General features: G+C 54.7%; 1 protein-coding gene and 1 long non-coding RNA gene across 5 annotated transcripts; both read left to right on the top strand.

The window, feature by feature from the left end:
* On the top strand, positions 1-7,214 carry LOC119094128 (uncharacterized). The gene is made up of 3 exons (XR_005093755.1): positions 1-502; positions 1,630-1,749; positions 7,173-7,214. It is a non-coding gene; the product is annotated as an uncharacterized LOC119094128 (long non-coding RNA).
* Positions 7,215-7,905: 691 nt separating this feature from the next.
* Positions 7,906-23,443, top strand: LOC119090666 (uncharacterized). 4 transcript variants are annotated; one of them, XM_037213531.1, is made up of 8 exons: positions 7,906-8,192; positions 8,613-8,722; positions 9,693-9,713; positions 11,251-11,381; positions 13,272-13,341; positions 16,251-16,280; positions 22,072-22,180; positions 23,297-23,443. In XM_037213531.1, exons 4-8 carry the CDS (start codon positions 11,361-11,363, stop codon positions 23,337-23,339), a joined length of 273 nt encoding a protein of 90 aa, XP_037069426.1. In that variant the 5' UTR covers positions 7,906-8,192; positions 8,613-8,722; positions 9,693-9,713; positions 11,251-11,360; the 3' UTR covers positions 23,340-23,443. The 4 variants fall into 4 exon arrangements, with proteins under 4 accessions (XP_037069426.1, XP_037069434.1, XP_037069412.1 ...); XM_037213539.1 differs by lacking the exon at positions 9,693-9,713; XM_037213517.1 differs by lacking the exons at positions 7,906-8,192; positions 8,613-8,722; positions 9,693-9,713 and having other exon boundaries at positions 11,043-11,381.
* Positions 23,444-24,830: the final 1,387 nt, after the last annotated feature.

Raw genomic sequence — 24,830 nt, 5'->3', positions numbered from 1 at the left:
ATTTCGACGAACGGTCTGCAACGTCTGTGCGCTTTGTAGTGTATCGAGGTCCTCTGATCGAGTCCGCCGACGAAGCCGTCATCCAATCAAACCTGACATCCGGTGCGCAGCGCGCGTGCAGAATGCCGGAGGCGCCTCTTCTGTTAACTGCTGCGGACCCTCGAAGCGCCAGGAAGCTCGCCTGACGTCTGCCGCCCAGCCGCCTGACAGACGTGGCCGCGTGCAGTGGGGCGTGTCTCGACTCCTGCGCGTCGCGGGCGGGAAACTCAACCCCGACTGCCTTGTCGGCGGGGTAATGTCGTGCAGGGGCGAGCTGCGTGACTCACCGCGCCTGACCGACAGTCAGTGAGCTGTGCGGTGAGCGCGAAAAGGTCGGACAGTGTAGCCTCGCGGCCCATCAGTGCGACGCTCAGCCGACGAGGCAGCCCACCTGACCAGACCATGCCGATTTCAGACTCGACTCTGATTTTGCCCCAGTTCACGGCGAAATCCCCGCACTCAGGTAAGGCGGCGCGGCAGCCCCCGGCAGGCCTAGCGGCGGCGATGATTGGCGCCGAGGCCGATCTCTGCTTCAGACCGTGCCGTGGGTTGTGCTGCTGCGCCACGCGGGCGACGAGCGTGGCGCGGCCGAGCGGATGACGCGAGGCGGGCGGCCGTAGAAGCCGCGCGCTACCGGCGGTGTAGTTGGCTCGCGCTCTTGGAAGTCGGCATGCGGCGTGGGGACACGTTCGGTTGTCAGCAGCCCGGTGGTGTTCAACTGGCGGCGCGGGTCACCATGAAACGTGACGCGGGCGCCGCGCTGTCCGCAGGTGTAGCGTAGATCAGGCTCCAGTGTCCTCGCAGCGACATGTTGAGCACGGTAGTGACTGCCTGATGCCGAACTTTTCACGCCTGTGATGCGTCTGGCGATCCCGAGAAGGTGCTCGGGTGGGATATTCGCAGTCGGGAACAGTCGGGAACGGCTGGATTGCAGTCGGGAACGGCGTGCAGCCGCTTGAATGCAGTCGGGAACGGCTTGGATTGACACAAGACGGGATGCAACCAGTACGTAGTGATAATGCAAGATCAGCATTGTTTGATGGTGTGAATAGGCCTCAACTTCATAAGGCCTGTTGATGATTAGGCGGGGGGTGTGGCCAGGACGCCAGCAAGCGCTCTTGCCTGTCTGGTCCTAGGTCATCCTGTGTGCAGCAGAGCATGTTGAACACCCTCTTATCCACTTATCATTACAATGACTTGCAAAGAACGCCTCAGTATTAAGGAACGCTTTCCAGTAGCGTGGTTTTTGGTTTTCACTACATTCAATGAGAGGAGGCGTAATGAAAGATAGAAGTTCTATATCAATGTGGTTGTTTGCCGTTTAGCACTTCACCTGCGCGGACAGGTAGGTGCGATGCTTCCAAGCCTTCAGTAATACAAAAGGAAGCACTCCACAAGCGAAGAAAACCGTTGATTTTGAAAGAAGGAAGCTGCTGCTAAATCGGTCATGACGCTTTTGATCACTCATCAACCCTTCCTCTTGCTGACAACGTTAGCCTGGCAACGAGCGGAGTGTTCATCCTTGGTCATAAGCAACCAGAGCAGATACGCGCGACATGACTTTTTAATTTTCAAATCCCTCACCTTCAGGCAAGTGGCGCCCAGGCTCCTCGTCCGCACCGGTGACATCTGGCGGCCAAATTTTGAGTGACGCCGCAAAGTCAAGAGCGCCTCCGTCGCCGCCGTCAGAACCCGTCTGGACCCCCAAAGGTCAGGTCACATACCAGCGTCACCGTCGGGTTGAGTGTGTGAGCCTCATCGCTCGGTGCCGCCGCGTGTCAACACGGTGCGGCATTGGTGTCGGCGTGATCGGAGCTACGGTACCGGAATCGTATGTCCCGGTCACTGCTGATGAGCTGTTCTCTCGTTCTTTTGGCCATCTGGGTTCGTAGTGGGTTGTTCTTCTGACTGCCTTGGTGTGTTTGACTTTGTCGCGCTGTTTGCTTTCAAAACACTTTTGCGTTCATCTGATTGCCGATTGACCCAAATCAGTCATCAATGACCCACGTCAATCATCAATGACCCACGTCACCATTGCATCAATCTCATCAATCCGGCACCGGCATACTGTTTGGGATCACGGCATGCAAGAACCGCCTTCCAGTCCCAACTCCCTGCTTCGTTCTGGCAACGTTTCTCCCTCCTTCGTTCTTGCAACATTTCCTCGTCCTTCATTCTCGCAATGCTGGCCCGTTTCACCAGGGCAAGCAGCGCCCGTCAGACGCGTTAGAAAGTAAGAACGTAAGAACCAGCGAGCGTGAGAACCGCCCGGGCGGGATCTCACCGGACCCCGCACAAAACCCCAAAGAGGAAACCCCAAACCCCAAGGGGGGGTCCCTGCGCGGGGAGCGCCCGTCGCGGGGGGTTTCCTACAATCGTCTCCTACCGGGTCCTCGACGCGATTGCGGCCGTCGCCGCGGAAAGCTCGTGCCCTGTGTCCCTGTTTCTACCACTGAAGTCGAAATGAGGAATAGTTAGTGTCCTCACATCGGAGCGAAGGGAGGGACACCCGGCTCAACAGCTGAACCTATGGTTGTACTCCTGAATGGGACTATGTAATCCTCATATTACCAACAAATTTCAAGCAAGCGCATCATCCTTACACGAGGTCAAGCAAGGCAGGGCATTGTGTTCACGCAAGATCGAACAATAGCATCACTTGCTTCTAGGTTAACTTTTCCTTACTTTGTTCTCATCGAACTGATTTCCTTGGACTGCCAAGCGCTGTGTCGCCAGTGCAGTGCTTATCAGACAACAAGACGTTACATGCTGACCATAATGGGCGTCGCGCTTAATTATGTCAATTCCTTCCTGCATTTGAAATGCAACCCATGTGGCCATAAGCACCAGCACTCGCATGCTCAGCAAGACTATCACTCTCCGAAAACGCGTCAGTATGCACCCAGTCATTCTCAGCAAGATTATCATTATCCAAAAACGCGTCAATATACACCCAGTCAGTCTTTCCGCAACCACACAGCTCGTAATCAAATCCCCCAGCTATCTCGTGCAGTTGTCAGCTTTACATCGCGGGGCGGCACAGTCCAGTTTAGATAGCGCGGCGTTGGTGCCGCGTCACGTTGCCAGTTTGCCCATGGCCTCGGCGAGCGTGTTTATCGGGAACTTACGCCCTCCGTCGCAGCGCCGACGCCAGGCGCTCTCCCTGAGCGGACCCCCGCGCTTTGGATTGGCGGCCGCACGGCGCTTTACTGGTTCATACTGGTTAACACTGGTTAATGCTGGTTCATTCCTTGTTCACTGCACACCGATTCCTGCTTTGTGCCGATATATTCGGGCTCGCGCGCTTCAAGCAAAGTCCTCCCCGAGGCGGTCGCTGCTGCGCCACTGCCGGCGGCCGGGGCAGCGGTGGAGGGCCTCGTCAGTGACCCCCCGCGCCGCCAGGGGATGTGGCAAGGTGATTCAGGTGGTGAACGGCGTGGTGACGTCCACGGGTGTGCGTGAGCCGTCCGGGCAAAGGTGGACCAGTGCTGTTGTTCTCGCGTACGTGTGTCGTCCCTGAAAGCGTGCCTGGGTCCGCCTCTGTGCGGTAGTCCAGCGCAGCGTTCCCCGCTAGCAAAGTACCCACGTGAAATGCTACCTATGACGTCACAAGCATCTACGTCATATACTAACGGCTATACTCCAAGCCGTGGGAACTGTTGTGCCGCACCTGACTGTGACGTCGTAGGTTGCAACTTGCGTGCAGCGTTTGGCATGGGGAACCCAGGAGGTAATCACTTCCTGGTCGTCCCGCGCTGAGCGCAACTCGAGGCACCGAATCCGAAACGCTTTGAGCTTGTTGCCAGGCGTGCTTAGCGTGCCGAATAACGCCAATCATGCTGAGCGTGATTAGTGGCGCTATAATACTTTATCTAAGCTGCTACGGAGAATCAGTTTTTTCTTATTTGATTCTGTTCGAAGCGGGTGCGAATCGCTTCCGCCTCCTCTTCGCCCGGCTCTGTCTGTTTTTTTCCCTGGTCTCTCCGAAAGTATGTGGAATAAGTGTTGGCATCTTTTTTATGTGTTTCTAACGATCTTTTCTTCGCATTATGTCAAAATTTCGAGCACGTGCATGCGCTGGGACGGTTCCAGGGTTCAAAATATCTTATTTTTGCCCCGCCGCCATCCACTTTCGTTCATCTCATACGTCCTCAATGGCCACAACTGGCGAAACCCAATTGAATACCCGCCGGGGTGATTAGCGTCATCATTTTCCGTCATATCTTTGAGGTTTTATTGTTTTTCGGTCATTATCATTGTGGCCTGATGTGGTCCGATCGCTTGTAGGCCTGGGGAATTCCATTGTTGACGCCGCATGCGCCGGTGGTCCCTTGAGGAACCCTGCATCGTTGCACATATCACGGCTGTTGCTGTTGTCATTGCGGGTTTACGACGCACCCAGCAGCTGTGACAATATGGTGTAGCCTGCCTCTCACCCTGGCAGGAAAGGTTGACACCGCGCGGATCGGTCTCTGGTTTCTCACACTCGCTTTTTAACCACCACGCCACCTAACCGCAGATATGGGAACAGTGAAACACGCAGGCTGCTCACAAATCGGGTTAAAGAATAAGAAGTAGCGCGAGGAGGCTACCAAGGGCGCAGGCCAGTGGCGCAGCCAGGACCATCTTAAGGGAGGCGGGGAGGGAGGAGGGGGGGGGGGGGGGGCAACGATCGGTGAGTACGCATCACACCAATTTTTACTTTCTGTCGAGAGCCCCATATGGTGAAAAACCGAAAAATCCGGGCGTAAGAAGGGATCAGGCTGCCCCGGCCCCGGGGCCGTCCCTCATGTTGCGCTACTTCTCCAAACTGTTCTTCAGACGTAGCTATTCAAGGGGAGCGAAATTCAGCAGGGTCCATCATCCGCCCCTCTTATCCTCTATCTTGCTTCATTGTGCTTCCTCGTGACATCCCGTTCGTCCGGGACAGGCTGCGTGCGTCAGCCACGAGTGGGCCGGGAGGCCCGTGGGAAGGGGCACCCCGACCGGGTACCTAGCGCGCATGCGCGGGTTCAAGCCCGACGGTTGCCCCCCCCCCCCCCCTCTCCCCTAAGCGCATGCAAGCCTGCCCCACCGTTAACCATTTTCCTTCATCCCATAGCCCTGAAATGGTCATTTGTGGTGAAAGGCTCTTATCCAAACAACTAACCAGCAGTATCGGTAAAGTAGCGGCAGTGCAGCCGCAAATGTCAGTCATGACCAACAACAAACTCCAGACGCAGTCTGTGCTTACAGGCTACTCTCCTGTGCGACATAGACAATATGATTGTGACTTGTAGAACATATGGATCAACGTGTCTTCGGCCAGCTCGGTCAAGTCGTGGGATCAGATCTCTCCGTTTGGCACGTCCGGGTTATGACAACTGACCAGAGCGTCCTAACCCATGACCAGGGCTGTCCTCCGGGCGCCGATTTAGAGGTCATTTGAGGTTAAAGGTTATTGGGGCGCGGTTTCGCAAAATGGGTGGGAGGAGGCGGGGAGAACTGAACAGCTAAAAATGGTTCAACGTACCCTCAAAATGCGCCAGGAAACGGGTTTTTTTCCCAGATTTGGCTCACTTTCTTCCCAGAGTTTGGAGGGGAGAAGGGGAGGGACGGAACCAAGTTTGGAGGGTGGCCCGAAACTCACCAACAGAATGGAATGAAAAACAACACCCCCACATCGTACATCTGCGGGACCCTCATGGAACCACCTGCAGGGACCTGCAAATGGTCATGCGTATTAATTTAGCTACCTCATTTTCGACGGCTTTTGAATGGTTTTTGAAAGCGGCTTCAGTGCAGTACCCAGGATAACTGAACCGAAAGAGCTAAATGAATTCGCTGAGTGCAGACTGGCAAGTACATCTTATGTGCGTCAGTTTGTGGCTTTGGTTTGGATTAGCGTCATCCGTCTGCGTTGGCGACTTTAGAAAAAGATAATTTGGGGCCAACGATAGCAACTAAATTATATTCAAGAACGGCTGTCGTGCGGCGGCGAAAGCACGTCGCTCTTGAAGCTCTTCAATGCCTTATGTGACGTAATATTTTCGGCGCGGCGTCCAACGACCTCAACCACTGCAGCCAGCGCGGACATTGGCTGCGCAGTCCACAACGCGTTGTCCCTGTCGCTGAGGACTCGGGTGGTGTCAGACTCTGAGGACTCGGGTGGTGTCAGGCTTTGAGGACTCGGGTGGTGTCAGGCCCTGAGGACTCGGGTGGTGTCAGGCTCTGAGGACTCTAACGAGACGGTGCTCTCTGGAGATGAGGAAAGTCATCGGGGAGAGGAGGAGTCCTCTCGGAGGAGAAAGACCGTCGGCGGGACGCGATAAGATTGCTCTGGAACGGCAGTAGAAGTCCTCTGGATGCAAGATCAGTCATATGAGATGAGTAGTAACATGCAGTGAGGAAAAGCGTCCTCTGAGTGCAACGAAAGTAGTTACTGAGGAGGAGAAGGAAACTGACTTCAGCAGGTGCTAGATCCTCTTAGGTCGGCATTGGCCACCCAGAAAAGCTACCGTTAAAGCTTCGTTCGAAAATTACGTAAGCTGCTCGGTGCATCAGCGAGGAACACTATTCACAAGATAAGACAGTAGAAATAGCCTTATTCCTCAGAGAAAAACCAGGAGAATGGGAACATAAATGGGTTGATATTTCGGCAGCATGCCGTTGTCGAGACGACAGCAGAAGACGAAATTGTTCTGCTATTGTCTCGATAGAGGCATGTTGCCGAAACATCAACCCATCTATATCTTCATTCTCCTGGTTTTCCTCCGAGGAATAAGGCTATTACTGCTGTCCTCGCTCGAGAAGATGAATGCACCACCGTCTCCAGCAGACTCACGCCTGGCGACTTCCCTGTGACAGCAGCGTCTGACGTATTGAGCACAGTGCTGAGGCAGCCGCGTGTGTGACGTACCCTTTCAGTTGGCAATGACGCACTGTCGCTATGGCCAGTGGTGACGACCCACCAACTACCCGTCGATAATACCATCACTGCCAGTTCAGCCAGTGACAGTAGGCCTCTGGTCCAGCCGATTCGGTGGTGACGTAATTTTCTGTTTCAGCGTGATGTAACAAATAGTCTCTGCTTGAACCGACGCGGACTTTCCACCCTTGTCGCGGCCAATGTTCACGTACAGTCTCTGTTTCAGTCGTTCAGAGTCCTTCCACCCAGCGGAAAGAGTTCCGGCCGGTGAACCTACGACTCGGAAGCCTGAAACGCCAGCAACGCACGTACGCTGACAGAGACTGTACTTCATTACACTAATCTGTAGACACTGGGGCAAGACAGTCGTGAACCTTGTTTTCAAATTTAAACAACCGTCAAAAAACCAAACGCTAACTCATTTTTCGGAAGCAGTTTGTTTCATTTCAAACATGATTATATCGCAGTCTGGAGCCAGGCAAGGCAAGGCAGACAGACCAGTGGAGGGACACAGGGGTGGATCTAGCGTGGAGTTGTTTTTTTTTGGGGGGGGGGGGGGGCAACCGTTCGTCGCCAGCTGGCTGGTGTGGCATCCGAGGTCCAGTGCACTTATCAAACACGATGTCTGCGCCGAGTATGACGCGCCTTAGTATGACTAAGGCACGTCAACATGCGTTTTGTTTTGATATTCAAATCGCCGCCAACTTTTCTTCATGAAGTTTTTTGTCCGAAGCGGAAATAAATGTTGATACCGCACCATCAAAGTTAAAACAGACGGAAAGTGGACGAAACTTTTATGAAGTTCTGGGAATGTTTCGGGGGGGGGGCAAAACATATTCTCAGAGTTTTTTTTTGGGTGGGGCAACATTAGATACCAACAAGCTTAATGTGAGAGAGCCTCATGAGTATTTGGAGACCGGGATGGCCGCAAAAGCACCACCCACGAGAAGCACGAAGGAAAAAGCGCTAGTGGCTTTCTATGCGCGGCACCCGGAACACCTTGATCAAAACAAAATGCGCTTCTGATAGATGAACTGTGTAGCGAAAGCGTGACGCGAGGTTCAGACAGTCCTTTCGGTGTTTAAAATTGCAGGAGTTGAAGCCGGCGCCGCCACCATCGGAAAGCTTCGCATGGACATCGCCCGAGCCACCCGTCCCGACATCTGTTGGTGACCACGGTAACCACGAACCGGACTCCTTCAGACAGGACCCACGGTCGTCCTCCAGGAACCTTCCGAAGCTGCAGGTGGGATGTCAAACCAATAAGTACCCAGTGCGTATAATGTGTTTTTGATAAATGCAGCGAGTTAAGTTGTTTGAACTTTTTTCTACTTACATTACTAGCTTAATTGCCTTTTGTTTGTCTTTTTTACTGACTTAACTTCTCTCTGAAAGCTCACTGGGTGTAATGGGACGGGATAGCTAAGAAGGTATATGCGCGGAACCACTGAATTCTCTCCAGACATCTAGATCATATTTCTCACTTGTCTTTATATATATATCTATATATATATATATATATATATATATATATATATATATATATAATCACTGGATTGGTGGCTCCGTCGATGCAATGACAGCCTCCAGCCTGTTATGATAAACAGAGTTTGCCTTCGCCTGTGCTACGTCCCCTAACGGAGCGCGATACGTTGCACTGTTGCAGAATCCTACCGTGACGCTGCTGCAGCAGAACAGGGAAGGCCATCTGCCCAGGGGCGCCAAGTACCTGCCGCTGGACAGTACAACCGCCGCTTGCCGGCCCCAACGAGAAGCGTAAGTTCAGCCGCCTGCCGCCGGCCGCCAGGCGAACGCTCGCGTGTGGTTTCGTCGACGAGGCGATGACAGCGGCGAGTAGACGGGGACACGTGTTCGCCGTCGGTTGCTAGCGCGCTTACTCGTTTTACGGTCGGCGGGATCTGGGCAAACCGGCAGTCGAACTGGCGGGTGAGGGTGTATTTGACTTCCACTTGGCCGGAGCTGAAAGCGTGAAAACATGAGCAAGGTGACGAGCTGTTGGAATGCCGGCCCGCTTACTCACCGGCCGGGGATCTCTGCCGCCAAGACGTCGGTTACAGCAATGCGAAGCACGATCCGGATCGCTGTGGGTGCTGCCATTTAGCTTACGTCGTGGTCTGAACTCTTGGCCGCCGCCACTGCTGTGACGTCATCGTAACTCAAGGACTACGTCATGGTCCACCCGCGATGTTCAGGGTGCTTGCCAGCTGGTGGCATTTGCGGCAAGCGGAGGGACTGGGTGCGTCTGGGTGGGGGACCGGTCGGCCCTGTGGGGACTCCGATGCCGCCGTGGCTTGGCGACCATCTCCGTCTTTTGCGAGGTGGTCTCGGTGGAGCTAAATTAGTTGATGATATGAGAATTGTTGCGTTAAATTGAATGCAACTTTGCCAGCGAAAGTGCGGTTCGGATGGTTGTCTTACAGGGTGCTAGAAATGGGCAATAGTAAACTTTAAACCACGTGCTGGTAATGTGTCAGCCCTCAACTGATATCAGCACGTCTGCCTACCATTGCCTACCAGCTACTAAGGCTCAGAACTTCGGGCCACACTAATTTGTGACTTACGAAGTACCAGCGCTGCATCGGGCACCACACAATGCTTCAGCATGGATGCCAAATTATATTCATGGGCGGCTGCGATAAAAACATGCTTGGTGCCCACGCTCCGACCTTGCACTTGAGCAGCAGCGTTGTCATAGTGCTAAGCCGCCCCTGCACATTTATTTCAGGCAAGCTTCTCCCGAAATCTGGTAAGGTTTGACTCGCTCGATATAACTGTTTTGTGTCGCGGCTTATTAACCCTACTTCGCTCGTCGGTGGACAATGGCCATTTGTCTGACGGTGGCGCCGTTCGTTTCCTCTCTCGTTGCTCTAAAACACACCATTTGCAATGTCTGACGAGGAACTGGTAGCTTAAACTTAAGATCAGGCGGTAGATTAGTCAGTTTTCAGAATTGTCATATCTCGCAGGTTTTCCGTTAATTCATCCAAAATTAAGCATTGTTGAGATGCGAATTTCATGTGTTCCTGGTGTCGAAGAAACTGGAGGAACATAAATTTTTGTGAGCTATCATTTTTTCTACTTTCTTTGACAATGACCCCTGCGGCACACAGGCATGAACATGAGACTTGGTGTTTCATCCACTACTAAGGCATTACGTTTTTCTGCAGAATTTTCGTGACAAGAGTGTCATAAACGTGCTTATAACCGTGCTTATCATGAGCTTCTGCATCTAATTGTGAAGTGTGGGTCACAGCGACATTTTATTAGTTAACATGCGCCATTTTGGTCGTGTCCGCTCGCGTTGATACGCAATAACAGTTCACATGAAGTGATTTCTGTAAGGATCGTGTTGTTCATAGGAGTGTGGCTCGACCTCGGCATATGGTCTGTTACACTACGAAATTGGTCTGTTATACTACCAAATTGGTCTGTTATACTACCAAATTGGTCTGTTGTACTACCAAATTGGTCTGTTTATACTACCAAATTGGTTCTGTTATACTGCCAAACATCTGCATGGCCAATAATGTGGTCCATTTGATAGAACCATGTTCTATCGTTAAAACAACTAGTTTGTATCTTGATGCGTCTCGTCCTCGCCAGAACACGGAATTCCAGTCAGTCATGCAAGAGCCAGCACTGCGGCACGACAACTGACAACAAGCATGAAACGAATCACAGATCCGATGCCCGATTTTTTGCTGTTGTCAGCCTTGTGCCGATGTGTCTGTGTACGTGACTTGCTGCGTAGATACCGAACATGTGGTTTTGTGTTATCCACAAAGGCTCTGTGTGGTCAGAAGGCGCTGTGTTTCAGTGTACACCAGTGTCCCGAGTGGTCACCAGACGTGGTGTTTCAGTTACACCAGTGTGCCGAGAAGTCGCCAGACGTGGTATTTCAGTTACACCAGTGTGCCCGAGTGGTCACCAGACGTGGTGTTTCAGTTACACCAGCGTGCCGAGTAGTCACCACACGTGGTGTTTCAGTGTACACCAGCGCCCGAATGGTCACCAGACGTGATGTTTCAGTTACACCAGTGTGCCGAGTGGTCACCAGACGTGGTGTTTCGGTTACACCATTGTCCCGAGTAGTCACCATACGTGGTGTTTCAGTTACACCAGTGTCCCAAGGGGTCACCAGACGTGATGTTTCCGTTACACCAGTGTGCCGAGTCGTCACCAGACGTGATGTTTCAGTTACACCAGTGCCCGAATGTCACCAGACGTGATGTTTCAGTTACACCAACGTCCGTCCATAGTGGTCACCAGAAGCGATGTTTCAGTGTACACCATTAAGCGCGAGTACGAGACCCAGACGGACGGCGCAACGCGCAAGTTCGCAGACCTCGCTCCTCGACCTATCGAAGGCGTTGGACCCAGGACCCACCAGGGCATGCCAGTGACGCTGAAGTCGGTGAGATGAACTCCTGTGGCTCACCGCCAGTCATTCCGGGATGTCATTTAGGCGGTTTTGGCTTTTGCGCTTATCTGCAAGTTGCGAACGCATTTGGCCGGCACGGTGGCTTCCGGGCATGTGTCATAAACCATGACTTTTGTTTCCATGCAACGACCCATTTTCACACACCGCGTAAACATGCAAACGTTCCAATCCTCCACGCAACCGCGATCATCGTCCGTCCCAGAAGCGACCGCCAAAGCCGGCTGCGTTGCGGGCTGGCCAGCCTGACTCTGCGCCATTAACCTCGAACGCATAAACCGATATGAGTCGTTTAAAAAACCACGGTTGCCGGTCTCGCCCGCCCGTTGAAAGCCGTCATTTCCAACCCGGGAGTGCTGCTGAATGACCTGCTGTTGGGGTCGATCATTTGTGCGATTCAGTGGACCACTGGGAGCGGCTGGCAGCTTGGGACGTCGTGCGTGGTGCTGGCTGCGCTCAAGGCAGAGTCGCGTCCCCTGGACGATTGGTCGAGCTCTGATAGCGGCTAACTCTCTGGGGCTCCGGCGGCCTAACCAGCAGGGAAGCCTTTGGGGTCATGCTCAGTGGAGGAAACGGGGCTCCCTTTGGTGAAAGGCAGCATTACTTGTTGATAGCTCAGGTGTCTGTTGGACTTGTCCGTGTCCACCCAAAGGACAAATTATTAGGAAACATGAAGACGCGTACGTTTTGTGGGGAAAGAGATCAGCGTCAGGGAATTTTAGAGGGGATGCGGCAACGCTTTAAGGCTGGATGGTCGCAGGCTACCTCATAATTAGTCCTGAAGTGCACAAGAGCGCGTCCCTAACCATCCAGACCGTGCAGGGCAACCGTTGCAGAGCGCTGCCCAGATCAGACCATGTCAGGCCGGGCCTGACCACGGTCCGCCGGTCTCATCCTGTCGCCAGTGGGGCGGTCGGTGCGGTGGCAACAATACGAGCACGACGCACGCGATCCCCCCCCCCCCCCGGTGCGGGTGGGGGGGGGAAGGGAAGGGGTAGCCGCGCCCGCCGGGAGGTCATGTGACAATCAGCCTGGGAGCTCCGGGCCGCCCAGCGCGGGGCGGGCGGGACGAGGAGGGGAGGGGCGATGCCGATGGGCCCTGCCAGCGGCCCGACGGTGGTTGTTAAGAGACGAAAGGACAGCTGATGACGTGGTGCCATGCGCCTCACTTATTGCACAGGAAACAAAGGACATTAGTAGCCATGCGCGGAAGTAGCGCACGGAAGTGCACTACGAAATCGTAGACGTACGCTGTCGAATACTTGACGTCACATTTTTAATCCGCATCATAAACCATTTCGGTTGTCTTGTGACACCTGCAACTGACGTCGTCGTGACCGTCGCGGATTGTCGCGCGCTGCTCACGAGAGGCGGCGAAACGCCATCTGACGATGCGGATATGCGAACCAGGGGCAGTTGTTTCGCATTTCCATGCTAGCAACGGAACAAACATTCCCCGTTGGCGCAATCGCACTTGAGTGTGAAGGCATCCAGTTTGATGTTTATTTGTATCTGCGTTTGTGTGTACGGGGTTTGGGCGCTGGACCGCTCGCCGCAGATGGCGACTATGTCGCCACCATTCCATTATGTGCGGCCATATCGTCCGCGTCGACTGCAGAATTTCAACGCTGTCGTCATCAAATTGGGCGTTGGTGGAATGGGCACAAACCACCGGAAGACGGATTCCAAACTGCCGAAATACCACACGAAGATTCGTGGGGCCCATGGAGCGGTGGGGCGAAACAATGTGCTTGTCAGTTGGTCACGAAGATGCGCGATGTGGCGTGCACTTGACGTCGATGTGGCGTGCACTTGGCGTGCCTTCACTGGCCGGATAGCTGAAGGGTGTGCCGTGCCTGCCCGCAGGCGGTCAAGGAGGAGCACCAGCCCGAGTGGTACAAGCTGATGTACGACAGCCTGCATCGCGCCAAGCCAGGTACGGACCATGGGTCGGGTCGCGGCAGGTCATGTCAGCTCAAACCAGGTCATGCTAGGTCAGGCCATATCGGGTAATGTCAGGTCACGTCAGGTCGTATCAGGCCACGCTACATAGTGTCAGGTCAGCTCAGGTTAGGTTATGTCAAATCAAGTCAGATCAGGTCAGGTCAGGTCAGATCGGAGAGGAGGCGCCAGCCGCGCTGGGGACGTGGGAGGATGGAACTTGGACGCTGCAGGTCTTCGGTCAGAGTTTTGCAGGCGGTAGCATCGCCCTTGGCAGGGGCGACGGCGTGGTCTTCAGTTTGAATGACCCGCCCGACCACAGGACCTCGTATCCCACCGCCAAGTACCGTCCACAAATGTCGAAGTATGATGTCAGAGATAAGTGTCTCACAACAGTCCGCACGGCTTGGAGAATAGCAGCTTGCGTGTGACGTAGACAGTTGTGACGTCATAGGTTGCAACCTCAGGTAGGCACTCTGCCAATGGGCAGTGCGGCCCGGGCGATTCCCCAGAACGCGGAGGATTCACTGAGGACCGATGGTGTGCAGATTCATTCCATGCAACAGCTGCCTGCAATGTGCGTTGCCGGCCCATTGCGCATTTTAATTACGTTGGAGTACGTCGCTGTATGGCATGTCGCTCTATGGCATGCCGCTATATGGCACAAGCGGCATGCTGCGCGCCAGGGTCTGCGCGTGACAGCCGCTTGTTGTTGGCTGGATGTTTCCTGCTTCGTGAGGGCGTGGGGTCGAGAGCGAATGTCCTTGCTGGTGAGATTGGACCTGGGTCCTGGTGCGACCTGTGCGCACGCGATGCGGGATGGGGGGTTTCCATCGGTCATCAGTGCCCAGTGACCTTGTCAGGTCATTGACGTCGGACAATGCAAACCATGCGTCAGCCAGCAGAGATTAATATCTGACATCCAAATCGCTTTGGTTCATAACTATAAAACGCTGGCAGACCTCCACCTCACAACACATGCGCTCACACGTAACACGTCACTGCTGTAACGGAGCCAATCAGCCAATCAGCGAGGCGGACACAGTGGGCCAATCAGCGGGCTGCTTTCAGTTTGCGCGGCCTCCGCGAACGGCAGCGCGGCAGACATAGATAACAACGCAACCACAATGCGACCACGGCGTCGATGGCAGCCAATCAGCGCCCGCCGCGGCGCCCCACTTCCACTGCCATGTTTGTACGTGTGTTTGTGGGGGGGGGGGGGGGGGGGGACGTACACTGTGCAGACAATCCCCGCCGTCGTGTGGCAGAGAACCGGTAGGTGTGGGGGCAGATGACAGTCGGCAGAGGTGAGGGCGGGATCGACCTGTGGGGTATGGGTGGGGGGTGGGGGGGGGGGGGGCAGTTTTTAGCCAGCTTGAAGGGCCTAGCCGGCTTGGAACATGTCCCATCTTGGGACATGTTCCAAAAGCATACTCTAGTGAAACCTCAGGGCTTGTTACGTCTTGGAATAGCACTGGGTCGTGCCACTGCACCACCGTCAAGACATAATAAGGACATCAATTTTAATTACTTTTGCGTCCACATTACACTGTCAACGCTTTGTAGCAGTACTGCCCTTCTCCCTGCAGTCGCGAATACCGTTGTCTTGACTACCGCCCTCCGTACATCTACTGGTGCGAATAAAAGAACGTTTGTGATTGGCCCATCGGGTGTTATGATCTTGTTACCGAGAAGCGCACTGGTTGAGGTTTGCACCAGTGCATCACTGTGTACTATGTGATACTGCGTTCTTAAAGCTTAACTGCACCGCGAAAAGGGCCGCTGTGGTAAACGCCGTAGGGGAGAAATCAAAGCCATAATATATCGCTTTGCTGAATTCGCGGGATGATAGCTTCACGTTCCATATCTGTTTGTATGAACAGAGGGCACCAAGCTTTCGTACCATTTATTACCCAAGCATTTTTGACACATTGGTGTGTTGAAAACATTACGGAACACGCACGTTGGAAACAGCAAGGTAAATAAAAGCTTTTTCTTTAATAGTGGTGAGCAGCGGGCCAAATGAAACTTTCCCGCAGGAGAGGCTACTTCAAATCCTGACTTTTCAGAATGGCTTCGAGGAAAGCTTCTATCGGTGATCAAGTCGTACATGTCTGCTGTAACAATGAGTGAAAAGTACAAAAAGGTGGGATGCTCCTTGTAAATGAGCAAAAAACCTTCGGTTCATGCACCGGTATTCTGAAAGGCTTTCGCTGGCACGAAAAGCGCACCTCGTTCGCCAAGTGCGGCCGCCCGTGTTCAGATTTTCACCGTTTGCCTAGCAACGCCTCTACCGTGACCTTCCACACGCGGCGCCTGAACACGTCCCTGCGGCGCCCGGCCAGGTTGCGCCTGGGCGCGCCCCTGTCATGCCGTGACGCACCGCCAAAGGACCGGCGCACGCGCGTTACCAGTGAAAAAATCGGACGCCACAAAACGGCCGGCGCGCTATTGTTTCGCGGTGTCGTCAATAGAGGGCGTTGTCGGCGCGGCTCAAGGTCGCTGATGGCGCCCGTGCTGCCATATCCAGGCCGCCGACACGGAGGCGCAGCCTGCAATTTACGCACAGTGGTATTGTGCGGCGGTGGGGTGCGTGCTAATGCAGCGTTGTTCTGTCCAAACGCCCGCTGTCCTGATGTTCCCGTGGGAGGGCGAGGTGCTGGAAAATGACCTCCGGAGCTCACTCAGCTGCCTGCTTAGTTCTGCTGCGCTCTGCTCAGTAGAAGCCTGTTAAATCATTACTGTCGTGGCATGCAGGGTCAGTCATCTCGTTCTGTGATATTGCTGCCCGCTGATTGGTCCATACGTGTTGGCGGCATATTCAGTAGGTTCCAGCTCAAAGTCCTCCGCACAGATCGGGAATGTTTTCGAAACCGATAACGCGGATGATCATCTACGTTTCAGACGGTGTCCGGGTTCTGTACAAAACTAAAGGTAATCTGTGCTCGTCCAGCTGATGCAATCACGCGTCTGTCCACTTTGGCGTTTTCCCCATCGCTGCATTTTGCGAAACTAACAAAATTTCGAACGCTTTTGGGCGTTGCTGTTTTATTGATGTTGAAGGAAACTTTCGGTTGTGTTCTAATGCTCACTCTTGCTATTTCTGACGCATTTCCTTTTATATTTGTCTGGCGCTGCTTGTTTTTTAACATCAAAAGCAGATTTTTCTGGACTTTTTATGTAAGTTCATACCGTTTCTAATTTATGTGTTTTCAAGCACGGCTATCACATCTCTGTCTTCTTGATTTTTCGTTCATCCTCTTTCCCGATTTCCAACGTCTTTCACCACCGCGACGTCCTACCAGGGACGCAGCCAGCGTTTTCTCCGGGGGAAGCAAGCTTCGGTCACGAACGCATGCATGCATGCATGAGAACGCATCACGCCGATTTTTACATTGTTGTCGGGAGCCATCTATGCTGAATTAATACCAAAATGCGAGCCTAAAGGGAAGGCCCCTTTCCTTCTCCTGGCTGCGCCGCTGCGCCCCTGCGCCTCCGCTGCTTGCCATGCATGGGGTACCGTGCTTCGCTCGACCTGACTGCTCTATCCTGCCCCTGCCCCTCGTGACGCCGTGTGCGTGTCTGTCGGCGTGCGCACCTCCGCCCAAACACGGCCGTCGCTCGCTGCCGGCGGTGGGCGTGTTTGCGGCGCCGGCCGCTCACCTCTGTCGCGTCTCGTGCGCGAGCGCCCTCGAGCGTGACGACTTGGTTGGTACGACAATCGCCGCGCCCCCGCGCGCCCGCCGGCGCCGGCGCTGCTCTGGTGCGCTCTGCCAGGGATGGTGAAGGGCGCGACTGGCTCCGCGTCGTTTGAGCTTTTGGCACGGCTTGGAGGAGCCGAGCGTGTGCTCTGATGTGTCTGTTCTCGTGATGACTCATGATTGGACGCTGTCACGCTTTTTGGGACCACCAGCACCGATCAGCGACCTGTTCACGCGCGTTTTTGTCGCCCGTCACTTCCATTTAGCGTTTCGCTTGGTAATTTGTATGTGTTTTGATCATATCATGCTAATGATTGTCCCACCACGCAGTCTAACGAGACTGACGACGATAACAACGACCGGACCCAGAGCGACGTTGACCCGAAAAATGATCCGTGACCCGAGTCTGACCTAACAGAGTGACCTATGACCCAAGTCTGACCTGACAGATGAGCGTTCGTCAGTCGGTCTCACGGACGTGAACAACGCCCAGATAAGACAGCTTTGGGCAAGTCTGACGTCAGGGAAGGCACGTGCTGGCATGGCGGGCAGCCGTAGGACAACTGTTTTGAGGGTGTTCGTAGAAGAATCAGTTTCAGGCCACCAATTTCCTTTTTAAGCGCCTTTCAAGTTTGCATTACCCGTTCAAGGAATGCGACATGTCAATGATCCACGCCTTTCAACATTCATCTCCGGTTCCGAAAGTTTCACAGCTTCCCGAGCATCCTATCTGTCATCTTTTAAGTTGACACGCCATTGCTTAGCCGGCTGTGTCAAGAATGATGGCATTGCCGTCAAGTCAGCTCTTGTCCAGACCAATGGACAGCCAATGGATTCTGTCGGGTAACATTAAAGTCATGCGTGGCCAGCCCCAGGAGGAGTCGCTCTAAACTCGCGTTTATGTTATCTGGGCCTTTATCTGGGCCTTAAACTTGCTGTGCTGCTGCACAGTAAGTTAGGGTCACGTAACACGTGTCACTCACGTGTCATATGGCGGCCTTACGACGCCTCATTCAGCCTGCGCGGAGCCTTGGGGATGTCCGTCTGTCTTCTTTACTACGAGTTTCCGGCGCTTCCGCCGAAGCCAAAGCCCTTTCGCAGCGTCCCTCACGTCAGCCAGCGCCGCATCCTCACCTCCAAGCGATGGACGGGTGCTGGTTGCTCAGCCCCATCCGGTGTTCGGTGCGGACGGTTCGCCTCGCCCTGGTGCGTGGTGCGGGTTAAGCCGGCTCCAGCTGGTCTTGCTGGCCGTCCACCAGCGGCTCACCACTCACGGGCTGACGCCGTCGCCTGATAGACGCGGCGCGAGCTGGCGCTGCCCGCCGCGCGCTGCGGCTGGGTGGGATGCTAGACGTGCTGGAGCGCCACGGACGGCAGGGCAGGAGGTTGTACCCGCCGCGGCTGTCACCGCTTATGTCCCCGCGATGAATCTCGCTCCCCCCTCCTCCTCCTCCTCCTCCCCCCCTCTTCCTGCTCCTCCTGATATTCCTCCTCCTCCTCCTCCTCCTCCCCCTCTTCCTGTTTCTCCTGATAATCCTCCTCCTCCTCCTCCTCCTCCTCCTCCTCCTCCCCCTCTTCCTGTTTCTCCTGATAATCCTCCTCCTCCTCCTCCTCCTCCTCCTCCTCCTCCTCCTCCTCCTCCTCCTCCTCCTCCTCCTCCTCCTCCTCCCCTTCCTCCTCCTCTTCCTCTCCTTCTCCTCTTTCTCATCCCCCTCCTCCTTCCTCCTCTGCCTCATCTTCCTCCTCCTCCTCCTGGTCCTCCTCATCCTCCTCCCCCTCCTCCTCCTCCTCCCTCCTCCTCTGCCTCATCTACCTCCTCCTCCTCCTGGTCCTCCTCATCATCCTCCCCCTCCTCCTTCTCCTCCTCCTCCTCTTCCCTCCTCCTTCTTCTGTCAACAGCTGCGACATGTGCCCGCCATATCTCCATCGCCCTGAAATCCTGAGCTGTCGCTCCCCTCCCCTAACCGACGCAACAGAACGGCGCTGAAGGACGCGGCCAGGTGTCCTGGGGGGTCAGGCGGATGGCAAGGGGCGAGAATTAGCTCCTACCGGTGCTCGCTCAGGTGCGAAATGAGTAGAGGGTGCGTGGGCGGGGACACCCATAGGGTCTAGTGACCTTGACATCAAATGTTCTGATAACATCACTGATAACATTGCATGGATGGTATTTACTGCCTCTTCGGATGGCTTGAACTCCCGATGTTTGTCCAACTTTTACATCGACAGTAGTAAATTACTTCCGACGTTGCAACTAGCATTTGTTTCATAAGAGCATGTAGCCACAATATCACATATACCTCTCCATTCTCTTAGTTATTCTACGAGGAATAAGGCTATGGATACTGTCGATATGTACGTACGTACTATATGTACGTTGAAATCCTTTCACAGACGTTTGAACAACTTTTTGAAAACTTTTGGCGGACAATGATTCCCTGCAGCGCAGAGTCGCTGAGTTGCATAAGCAGTCCCGTAATTTAGGCACGCACGCAGAGACACCATTATTTTGTTATCATTGCTGTCTCTTATGGCGGCAGTTCTCCCATTCTCCTCCATAACAACTAGCTCATATTGTACCCGCGCGTAGGAGTTTTATACAATTCCAAGACTGGGATGGGTAATAGGGGGGGGGGGGGGGCGCACAGCAATATGGTCGATATTTCGGAGAGCACTAAAATGACATCACCAAACCACCGTTTTCTGAGGAGTCCTCCCCATTTCAAGTTCACGCTTCTACCCTCACCCCATAACCTTCTAATTTCCCTCCTCCTCCGCCTTCACATCGTCACGCACCTCCGCCACAGACCTCTGGCGGCCGCGTGGCGCCGCCTGTGCGCCAGGACGGCGGAGCGGGCCGCGCCGGTCTGACGGGCAGTGGTAGCCGGGGTGTCGCCCGGACCGGACGTGCCCGGCCCGCCTGCCGTCCTCCCCTCCCCGCCCAGCAGGTCAGTGGCGCGGCCACGCAGGAAGTGCTCGGCAGCAGGCGCGCCCCGGACAGGAGCGGCTGCTGTGTGGCGCGGACAGACTGCTGTGTGGCACGGACAGGCTGTGGAATGGCGCGGACAGACTGTGGAATGGCGCGGACAGACTGCTATGTGGCGCGGACAGACTGCTATGTGGCGCGGACAGACTATGGAATGGCGCGGACAGATTGCTGTGTGGCGCGGACAGACTCCTGTGTGACACTGACTGGCTGCTGTATGACACGGACGTACTGCAGTGCGGTGCGGACAGACTTGACTCCGCTGTGAGAAATAAATAGCCAGCTGTGTGGTGCGTAAAAAGTATTGTTTCGAACACGGGATGTTTATTGTGGACACCGACTTGTGTGCTTTCAAAGACCTGTTGAGAGAAGCTGGACTGTGAGAATGTCACGAAGAGACCAGAGTGTCACGTAACAGCTGGTATCGCGCACACGAGCGTCACGTGCCGCAGTGCAGACGGCTAGATCCACCGAGTGTGGTGCTAGAACATCCGCCAGTGTTTTGAGAAGCCAGACCAGCTTTGGGAACGCACCCATTTATCTGCATGCACTTCGCTGAGACTCGACAGCTTCTACGCGTATTTTGGGAAGACTAGTCACAAGCACGCACGCTTGTGACGTCGAGTAATGGCCACCGCTCGCGGCAGGGTCGAACTGCACCAAATCTCCGACCAGGCGTAATGGAATCGGCGGCATGACACGGTTACAGCCGACCGCTACGATTGTCGCTTAGTAACGTCATAAGTGCTCCGGCACGTGCCACGTGGCGGCGCTGGGCGGCACAGAGGCTGGGCACCACTCCGCGGAGATGGGGTCGCGACCTCGGCGAGAGGGCACTGACCTGGCGACGGACCCCGATGCTCCGCAGAAGTGCGAGCCATCACGGGACGGCGCCGGGTCCGCTGATCGATTTATCCCGTAGTGGGCCGTTCGAACTCAACAAGGTTACGTATTTAAGGGTCATATATAACGCCGACTGCGAACTGGATCGCAGCAGTTGAACCCAGCTGCGGTTCACAAACTAAATTTACCAACGAAATAGCCCAACGCATGGGCGAGTGAAGTTCTCAAGGTACTCTTTTATCACCCATAGTCGTGAGCTCTTGGGTGCCTGATTAACGGGCTCACGGACCCACGGGGAGTCGGGCTCACGGACCCACGGGGAGTCGGGCTCACGGACCCACGGGGAGTCGGGCTCACGAACCCACGGGGAGTCGGGCTCACGAACTGAACGCATCAATGCGCTGGGGCCTGACGTTGACGATGAAAGCATCAAGGTAATGAGGCTTGACGCGTCAACTGACGGCCCGGGTAATGAGGCGCATGAAGTACAAACGCTGGTCGAGGAAGCAGAGCCGAAACTTCCAGCGTCCCAGCTTCCACACGTGAGATCGGTGTATTAATGATCTCCGAACCAACCTCAAATTGACCCGCAATGGACTGGGCCGAAACCCTGCACAGTCCAAGCTGACGCCAATCGGCAAGCTGGCCGAGCCAGAAGGGAACCAATCGCACCACCTCCGGGGTAGATCCCGCTCCGACAGCGTGATTTCACTTGCAGTGGACTGCGATGTAGTGTATACACTGTAGTGGACTGCGATGACCTGTGGACTGGAGCGACCCAGCCGGCTTGTTTTGATCACGTGACCGGACGCCCGGTCCCTGGCGAGCTTCCTGTCGTCATCGATTCGTCATAATGCGAAGGGGGAGGGGCTAGCGCCGTTCAGCGCCGACCCCACCCCCGACAAAACACCCGACTGGGCTGGGCTGGACTGGGGTGGGTGAGGAGGGGAGGGGGGAGGGCTGACGCCTGAACCCATTACTTGAGTGGGCGGTCCGGCCTCAGGACACTTCGGAACCGTTCGACACGATCACGTGCGAACTGCCGCCACCTATTCAGCAGACGACTGTACCGCGTCGGCTTTGCGCCCGCCGAAACTGGACCGAGCCGTATTGACCAAACGTTCCGAGAGAGCCGCCGCCGGCCGCCGGCTGCGCCGGGCGCCGCTGGCCGCCGCTGATGACCCTGACCCGCCGACAGGTCGGTACAACTACCAGGGCGGTGGATACGCGAGCGAGCCGGAGGCGGGGTACGCCTCGGACACGGGCCGGCGCGCGGCCTTCGGCGGCAGGGACCAGCCGGACGCGGAGTGAGTAGATGGGCCGTTATGGTCTGAATGGGTCTGTGGTAGGCTGGATGGTAGTTTCGTAAATTAAACTGGGGGGGGGGGGGACACGGGGAATTGCTAGACGTGCTTCTAAAATACACAACAAGCGTGCTTTCCCGAACTTGACTCATCTTTTTCTCAAAGTTGGGAAAGGAGGGCTGGAGTCACTGACTCAGTAGAAAACTACGCCCGATGATGATTATATTTAGGCTTAGAAGCGCTTCGACTGCCTTGATCATTTTACGCACAAAAACTACAATCTTGGTGGAAAGCCCGTAGTAGACCTATATTCTACCAAGAGTGTAGTAGTGTGTAGTAGTATACCGTAATAGGCCCATATTGGTGAATGGGTCTACGTCTTGATTGCATGCTGCAGGCCTTGTCGCTCACGTGTTTATGAAGGGTTGGCACGGATTTAATAGCCTGTCGTCGTTGTCATTTCCCGTTAACGCGACCAAACGCGATGACAATAGTTCTGAACGAAAACAACGAGTTAACAAATCCAGCGGAACCAACAAACTGTCCCCGCTGGCTGTCACGCAAGATGATTAAAAACGATTGGGTGATCATTGTCGAATAAGAACTCAGTTTGTCTAGGGCAGGGGTGTGGTTTTATATTAGGTTGGGGAAGACTCCATCACCTCTGTGTTTTACTCCAACCCCCCAAACTCTAAGAAGAAAGTGGACCAAAGCAGGGGTGAAACCCGTTTGTTGACGCATTTTGGAGGAATGCTTTATGATTGTTCACTACTCAGGACCCCCCAACTCATGTTGCGAAACTAGGCCTCTGCTCTTCGGGAAATTATTATCGTGGCACACGGTTTCTGAGTACTCAATTCGCAAATTATTATCGCTGCACACGGTTTCTGAGTACTCAATTCGCACATTAGTATCACTGTACACGGTTTCTGAGCACTCGATTCGTTGGTGAGCATTGCCTCACGCAAACCAGACCCCAGCTGATCACAAATCACGAGCGTCAAACCGCCACCGTACGTCACGGCTGGCTCCGTCCTTGACCTTCACGCAACTCCCCGTGACCCCACTCTTCCCCGGCTGACCCCGGTGACCCCTTGAACCCTCGGGCGCCATTTCCAGCGCACCCCGACCAGCTGGAGGCCCCGGTGTCATGTACTATTGACCGAGTCGCCGGCGGCAATCGATGGTGAAGTGTGGGCGTTCGGAGGCAGGACAGCCACGGCACGTGTCCAGTGGGGACAGAAACACTGGCCCGTACGGACAGACATGGCGCCGCGCCGCCGCCGGCAGCTTGGCGGCCGCCGTGCTGGTGAACGGTCTGTGCTGGCCGCCGTGCTGGTGAGCGGTCTGTGCTGGCCGCTGTGCTGGTGAACGGTCTGTGCTGGCCGCCGTGCTGGTGAACGGTCTGTGCTGGCCGCCGTGCTTGTGAGCGGTCTGTGCTGGCCGCCGTGCTGGTGAGCGGTCTGTGCTGGCTGTCAGGCGGGCTGGGTTCCCCGCAGCCGGTGTCTTCCAATCTCTCAGAGGTAAGAAGTGAACGCGATGGAATGTGGTACGGCGGAATTTGGAGCAGCCGTGGGCACGTTGTCTTCTGTAGATATGCAGGCAGCGACGCACCTTCATGCCGGACGCTCGTGCCCCTCCCTTACTGACTTTACGGCATGCATGACGTGATTATTTAAGGCGGGAGTGGATTACGTACATCACTCAATATTGGGAGTTCAAACTTATTTTAGATGGACACGTAAAATGAGAATATCACAAACACGTTACGCTGTTTGACGACGTGCAAAAAATCTCGCGTGCCTGTGGCGCGCTTAACTCAGTTTTCAATGACAGTTTTTGTAGTGGTGCCCCTCCCTGCTGTAAAACCTGCGTACCACCCTCGTCCAGTTCCCACGGCACTTTGTGACTCAGGTTTGACTCAGGGTTTGACCTGAGGTTGACTCAGGGTTTCCTTGAATTTTCAGTTTTAGATGGTTTTATGGATCATTTTAAGGAGATTGATGTACCCCGCTGAAGGTCTGGGGCTGCTTGAGTGGGTTACTTTATAATTATGTTATACCGCAAGGGTCGAACATATTTTAGTGACATGATCATTGCATGATTGCATAACATTTCGTGCCAGGTTATCCGTGTCAAGTTTTATGTCTTTTCATTTAAAAAAGAGACGTCGCACTAGCAGTGAGCGTTTGTTTCTTTCTTCCTTTGCCGCCTGGTTCCGAGTGCCCATACAACGTGCTCTAGCGTTGGTTACGCTGAGCGAGTGACGGGGAGGGCTGGCATGTCGGGAGTTTGCCCATGTGAGCAACATGAAATGTTGTGCGTCTTAAACCCACTGTGGGTGAAAGGGAACCATCCGTGTGCAGAACCCGGACACTACCCTCACATCCGGTTGACTGAATTACAGTTGGGCCCAAATCTCGTCGCGCCGTGTCGTGCACCGATACATGTAATAGTCACCTGAGCTCGCGGTCTTTGGCGAAGTTCTGATGAAGAGACTACCGTCCGGATCGCTTCCACAGTTTGTGCGCCTCCAGTTCATCTCCTTTACATATGACTGGCAGTGCATTTAACTGGCCGTATCGTCGTCTCTGTCGATAACCAGCCGCACTTCTGTGGGTCCAGAACCGTGACGTCATATGAACAGTGGCGG

Source organism: Pollicipes pollicipes, unplaced genomic scaffold, assembly GCF_011947565.3.
Source record: "Pollicipes pollicipes isolate AB1234 unplaced genomic scaffold, Ppol_2.1 Scaffold_1600;HRSCAF=1878_pilon_pilon_pilon, whole genome shotgun sequence".
NCBI classification, from domain to species: domain Eukaryota; kingdom Metazoa; phylum Arthropoda; class Thecostraca; order Pollicipedomorpha; family Pollicipedidae; genus Pollicipes; species Pollicipes pollicipes.
This window is presented reverse-complemented; position numbering and strand designations above follow the sequence as displayed.